This window comes from Sinocyclocheilus grahami, unplaced genomic scaffold, assembly GCF_001515645.1.
Source record: "Sinocyclocheilus grahami isolate Dianchi unplaced genomic scaffold, SAMN03320097.WGS_v1.1 scaffold672.1, whole genome shotgun sequence".
Classification (NCBI taxonomy): Eukaryota; Metazoa; Chordata; class Actinopteri; order Cypriniformes; family Cyprinidae; genus Sinocyclocheilus; species Sinocyclocheilus grahami.
This window is the reverse complement of record NW_015505851.1, coordinates 683,555-689,993: the sequence shown is the minus strand read 5'-3', so window position 1 is coordinate 689,993 and position 6,439 is coordinate 683,555. Positions and strand designations below refer to the sequence as shown.

The 6,439-nt window shown below is 37.6% G+C and overlaps 1 protein-coding gene across 1 annotated transcript in view; it reads right to left on the bottom strand.

The window, feature by feature from the left end:
* Window positions 1-1,100: 1,100 nt before the first annotated feature.
* Window positions 1,101-6,439, bottom strand: part of bckdhb (branched chain keto acid dehydrogenase E1 subunit beta) — a 76,673-nt gene continuing 71,334 nt past the window's right edge. Inside the window, exons 10-11 of the mRNA XM_016242778.1 lie at window positions 2,912-3,059; window positions 1,101-1,392 (exon numbers count right to left, since the gene is read on the bottom strand). Coding sequence (XP_016098264.1) covers window positions 2,919-3,059 — 141 coding nt within the window. The 3' untranslated portion in view covers window positions 1,101-1,392; window positions 2,912-2,918. The remainder of the gene's footprint in view (window positions 1,393-2,911; window positions 3,060-6,439) is intronic.

Sequence of the window (6,439 nt, the reverse complement as noted above, 5' to 3'; positions counted from 1 at the left end):
CGTCTATGACTTGATGGGGGAAACCACTGTCCTTTAAATCAGTGTGATAAAGGATTTTCAGCACATCACAAGGGTTAAACAGACACCTCCTAAGCCTGCATTTACAATACATTATAAGGGTATTCTTAAGGCATTATAATAAATGAATAATGCATTATAAAAAATCGTATGTTTTATCTCATAAATAATCATAAGGATACTTACTTGTGGTTTTAAGAGTATGATGGTTTATAACACACAATGAACACTTAAGTTACAATGGATTATATTTACCATAGTTATAATCTAAGTCTCATATCTTGCCATTGTTTAAGATCTGCACAATAATGTAGCACATGCTATTAGTGTTTTTACTGCAAAATGACAAATACAAAGTCTTCATGAAAACATCGAAAAGGCTTTATAATGTGGTCTTATTATTTATGTGGTATTTTAATTATCTTTTGATATATTGTGTTTAGAGTCTTCAATTCAATTAGATGAATAATGTATTTCTTTAGCATTTCTTTGGTGGCTTGTACTGCATGATTTTCAGTTGACCTAAAAAATAAAACTGCCGTCATTTACTCAGCATGGCTGCCAGGTCTGCGTTCAAAACCAGCCCAATTGCAGCCGTGTAAAAAGCAAGATCACAAAGTGATTTTTGTTAACTGTGTCTGCCAATGTCTTGATTGTGATTTTGTATTGCATGTGGATCTTAATTACATCTGTCAGTCTGACAGGTTCACCCAAGCATGTGTCAGTCATCTCTGTATTTGACATTTGCACATTCCTCCGTGAAGGAAGAACGCCTCACATGAAACTCAGAGGGGAGTGTAGCTCTGATCTCAGCCGAGCGTCTGTGTGAAGATCACTGGGGCCGGATTGCATATGCGTAAGTGAGTAATGACAGTGTGAGTGCACCGGACGCTAGAATACACTCAACCTGAGGTCATCTGAGCGCCGCGCCCAGCACCGAGCCGCCAAAATGAAAGACGCCGATTTATCTTCATATTCTGTCCACAGTTTGTGGTTCAAGTCTTGCTCTGCATCCGTCTCTGCTGACGACAACACACTGTGAAGCTGCAGCTAGGTTTTAGAAGAGAGATTTATTCGATTAAACCAAAGATGATACATTCAGCAACTCACCAATAAAACAGTAACACACAAGATCCGGCCTCAATTAAGTTTAATAAGAAAAAACTAAACGGAAGATGGTGACATCCAGGTAACAGCGAGAGCACAGCAGCCGTGTGAAGTCCACATGTTAGTGTTCAGAAACCACGTTTATCCTCTAGACACATGGTAACATGGTCCCCATCTACAGGTAGGAACCTAGTTAGCAGTGATGGTGGCGTTATTGACAGGTTTGTTCGGTGATGTAGAGGAGGACGAGTTCTCGATCTGTGTCGCCTGTGAACGAGAAAAGCGGCAATGCTGGTTCAAATGTTTACAGTAGCGGTTGAGTTCTGGGTCTGTGTGCCGTAGCTGTGGATCACACGTCTTCAGTTTTGCTTGTTCTATACTGCAACAGCATCTACAGACTGTGTCCCAACTGTGTAATAACCTGTAACAGCCCAATATATTTGGAATTACACTAAAGTGAAAATAAACCGAACCTGGAGCCTGAATACAAGCAGCATGAAACTGTGAACACAGCACTGGTCTTACCAGAAACAGTAAAGAGCACTGATACTGTACACTGTTTCTGAACACATCTGAGGTATAAGAGAATGTGTCAATCTGTACTTGATATTGATTCAGTTTAACACTAGAAACCCAACTTTCTAATCCCTTTAAATGATCAGCATGATCAAAACCTGTCACACACAATCTACTCCATGCCTTCTGTCATCGGATTGATAGTAGTTCTTTAGCAAGTAAAAGGTATTTTAGTCTAATTGCTTCATGTGTCTTTTTGCTTTTTGCTCTGAAATCTTTACTGAGTTTTATTGAATAATCGTAAGAATAGCTGTGATATTATTAGTAATATTTCCAGATGAACACTCGCTGGACTGAAACAGCTTGGCTTTACTTGATTATCCAGACGTCATTTATTTAAGAAAAATCAGCGAGTCTCAAATCTGATCATCAGGGTTTTGAGGAACGTTTATTCAATCGTCATATGTGTACTGCATTGCATTATACGTTTGATCATTTAAATATCATCTTACTAAGACATATTATTGGGAGATAAATCAGCATCTGCACCAAAATGCATATTTTTGCTCATTCCTCTGAATGAATTGAGTTCGATTCGACAATTGCGATTTTTATTATTTTTAAAGATCCAGTTTAACTCCTTCCCTGCCAGTGACGGAATTCTCCAGCTTTCGGTGTTTTCACTGTTATACGGTAGGAGGCGCTATTATGCATCTTCTGAAAGAGTACTGAACGCCTGGATCAGAACTCGGGCAAAGAGGCATAAACAAGCCATTGCGTGTGTAGCAAGATGCATATATAAAATACCATGATCGACAAACAACTGCCTAACTTTACGGCATGAAATGACGATCCAGAAAGTGGTATAGGAACGAGAAGTTTTGGATGTGTTGAAGGAAACGACTGACTCCATCGATGTTTAGATCATCATTTTGAATCTTTTACAGAAACACCGTTTTCTCAGCTTTTTGTTCAAAATGTTGCTTTTTTCATTACACTTACCCACATTCAAGTGTTGATAAAAAAAAAAAAAGCATGACGGCTCTGTTCATTGTTTTGGCATATTGAATGTTTAGATATTTATACAACGATATATTCTGAGTGCCATTCAACTTTTGTGAAAATGCTGGCAGTGGCTGGCAAGTAAAAAAAAACCCCCCGCAAGCAGGCAAAGAGTTAAAATGTTCCATTTAAATTTTTTTTTTATATTTCATATGTCAGGCTTTACAGAGTTAAATAATAATAGTACATTTAAAAAAACAAAAACTACCTTTGCTTTAGTAGTTGATCATACGCTTGACCGCCTCGAAGCACTTCCACTTGTCAGGGATGTAGAAGGGCTCAAAGATGTGAGGGAAGGGCGTATCATACCCACAAACCCTGCTGATGGGAGCCTCCAAGTTGAGGAAACACTCCTCCTGCAGAAAACACAGTCAGCTCCATTAACACTGTACCATACAGAGAAATGTTCTTTTCAGAACCTATACAAAAGGGTGTCAAAGGGGGTAGATACGAAATCATAATATGAAATCATTTATTTTCACATTGTAGAGATCTGATTTTACGTTGACGTCAAATAAATAAAAATTCTATTCCACAAAAAAACTCATAAAGAGATCATGAAATTCAAACAATCACTCTGCTTTATATGTGACCCTGGACCACAAAACCAGTCATAGGGGTCAATTTTTTGAAATCTGAAAGCTGAATAAATTAGCTTTCCATTGATGTATGGTTTGTTAGGATCGGACAATATTTGGTCGAGATACAACTATTTGAAAATCTGGAATCTGAGGGTGCAAAAAAATCTAAATATTGAGAAAATCATCTTTAAAGTTGTCCAAATGAAGTTCTTAGCAATGCATATTACTAATCAAACATTAAGTTTTGATATATTTACGGTAGGAAATTTACAAAATATCTTCAAGGAACATAATCTTTACTTAATATCCTAATGATTTTTGGCATAAAAGAAAAATCGATACCCCTACAATGTATTTTTGGCTACTGCTACAAATATACCCCAGCGACTTAAGACTGCTTTTGTGCTGCAGGGTCTCATATGGTGAAGAACTTTAATTTAGGCTTTTATTTACATATAAACCTTGACCGACGCATATACATATAGAGCTCATCAAATATGGTAAACAGAAGCTCAAACATGCTTGTTTGATGTGAAAGAACCAAAATATTGATTAAACCACTTGATTCAATGTCTTTTTTATCTCGAAGATTTAAAGTTCTGGTATACTAGATTTTTCAACGGAAGGTTTCAACAGAAGGTTTCATTAAAAATATCTGTATTTGTGTTTTCGTTTGTGTACTGAAATAATTGCGGGAAGCTTAATGGTGGTGATGTTGAGCGTACTTTGTTCTGTGGTCTAGTTCAGCATTTCACTTCTGGTGATTTTATTTCGGCTTCAAAACCAATTTTGTGTTCATTTGTGAAGACTATCTTCTCAGACTTTTCTTGGTCACAGAGTTTATTTTCTGCAATAATCCAAAGCCAGTGGAAAAATCCTACTGGGTTTTGGTCGAGGGAAGATTTAACCAGACATAGTCTAAGCCAACGCTGAACCAAAGAACATGACCTGAATATGGAGGAACAAGAAATGAATTACAGCGTCCAAATCAAGAGCAACATGATCAACAGCAACGAATGGGAAAATCTGAGTTTTTGTCCTCAGTCGAGACCCCAACACGCAGTTGGTTTCTATTCAAGCTTCTAGTGCAGTTTTTGAAGGAATATAAAGAAGGTATCAAACCCCAAATGGAAGCTAAACAAACCTGATTGCCAAATGACAGAAGACTAAAAACGTATTTGCACAGAACCAACAAAACTTGTGAGTCTAATGTTGCAGTGCAGAGTCTAATGTTTCCCCTCAAACAAAGCCAACACTGAAATCTACTGTCTATGAAGACACCTCCAACTCTTGAAGGACACTCATTGTCCAAATCCGAAGACTGAAAACGCATGAGCTAAGCGTGAAACATGTCGCACTTTGGGCGAACTCCTTTGTCTGCTGGTGTTTTCTGAAGTGGCTACAAAAGAGCGTCAAGCTTCGTTAAAAGGTCTTTGTGCTTGCCTTACATGACGGCCTGTATAAACACAAAAATGTGTTTCGGATTTGCATCGGGAGGCAGTTCCAGCTCTGAGGAGAGATGTCAGAAAAGGCTCTGCAGGTCCTGGATGCTCGAGTCCGGTCCGGTCTCAACCAGCCTGGCATCCTGCTGCTCCGCTACATATAATCACCGCTTTGGGATTTGATGTGGCACGACGAACCTAGTGCTTCTGCTGCTCAGAAATAGTTTTATCTACAAGGGATGAATCTGAATCTGAAGCGAGCGGTTTGTAATGACTGGAAATGGACTCCAGGAAAGGACACGTCGGCTGATAGCAGCTAAAATTAAATGCAAAACGTCAGCTCACTCCACTCCAACATGTTCGTGCAATGCAGGAAAACAATGTGCTCTCAAACTTTTGCTGTTTTTGGCATTTATGTTTGTTCATTCGTGTTTTCCATCCTCACTTCCACCATCACGGCTATAGGATAATAAAGCAGCATAAAACTAGTTTAGTAGTAGCCCACGGAGGTAAACATACAGCAAACCAATCTAAAACCAGCTAAAGCAAGGCATCACACTGCGTGTTATATTTTAGGGGTTAAAACACATTTGGCGGCCTGAATCACCACAATACATATTTAGTAAATTACACTCAGTTTTATAGACATGGGGTAATTTGGGGTCATTCTTTTTTTTACACCTGCCAACCTGGATCACGAGAAGAATAGAAACCTCTAAATACTCTTACTGGAAAATCAGGAGAACAGAGAAGTGCAGTCAAGCCAATGCATGTGGACTGCAAGCACGACTGAATTACTTCAGCTTCACCAACATATGAGAAGAGCATCATTATATCATTAACTTGTCAGTGTAATGATAACTGGACAGTTCAAATGCGAGTTAATATAAGAGTTAAATGCTACTTGCTTTCTAAATTTGTTATAGGATGTGATGATTCATATATTTGTACATGTGGCTTGTTAGAGCCACTGTACACATAGGGATGTCATCAAAAATACTGTAAAAACAGTAATATTGTGAAATATTATTACAATTTAATATAACTGTTCTCTATTTCTATTTATTTCTGTGATGCGCAGCTGTATTTTCAGCATCATTCCTCCAGTCTTCAGTGTCACATGATCTTCAGAAAGCATTCTAATATGTTGATTTGCTGCTCAAGAAACATTTCTGATTATTATCAATGTTGAATGTTTTATGGAAACTGTGATGCATTTATTTTTCCACGATTCTTTGAATAATAGAAAGATCAAAAGAACAGCCTTTATTTGAAATAGAAATAATTTGTAACATTACAAATGTCTTTTGCTGTCCCTTTTGATGAATGCATTTCTGCATTCAAGTAAAAAATAAATATAAACAAACCTCAAACTTTTGCATGGTAGTGTATATACACACAAACATACACATGCATCTATATATATATATATATATATATATATGTATTTATGTACACTGCCTCACAAACACACATTTTTGGCTTTCAGAGTGGAAACAGCAACAGCTGCAGATTAGAGAGTATTCAAAGACTAGCGTGACATGGAAATGCCAATATTACCGACCGTGAGAGCCAAAAAAAAAAAAAGACGATTGTGAAGTGCATATTTGAGCACAAAGCCATACAGTGGGGCAAATAAGTATTTGATACACTGCCGATTTTTCAAGTTTTCCCACTTACAAAGAATGGAGAGATCTGTAATTTTCATCGTAG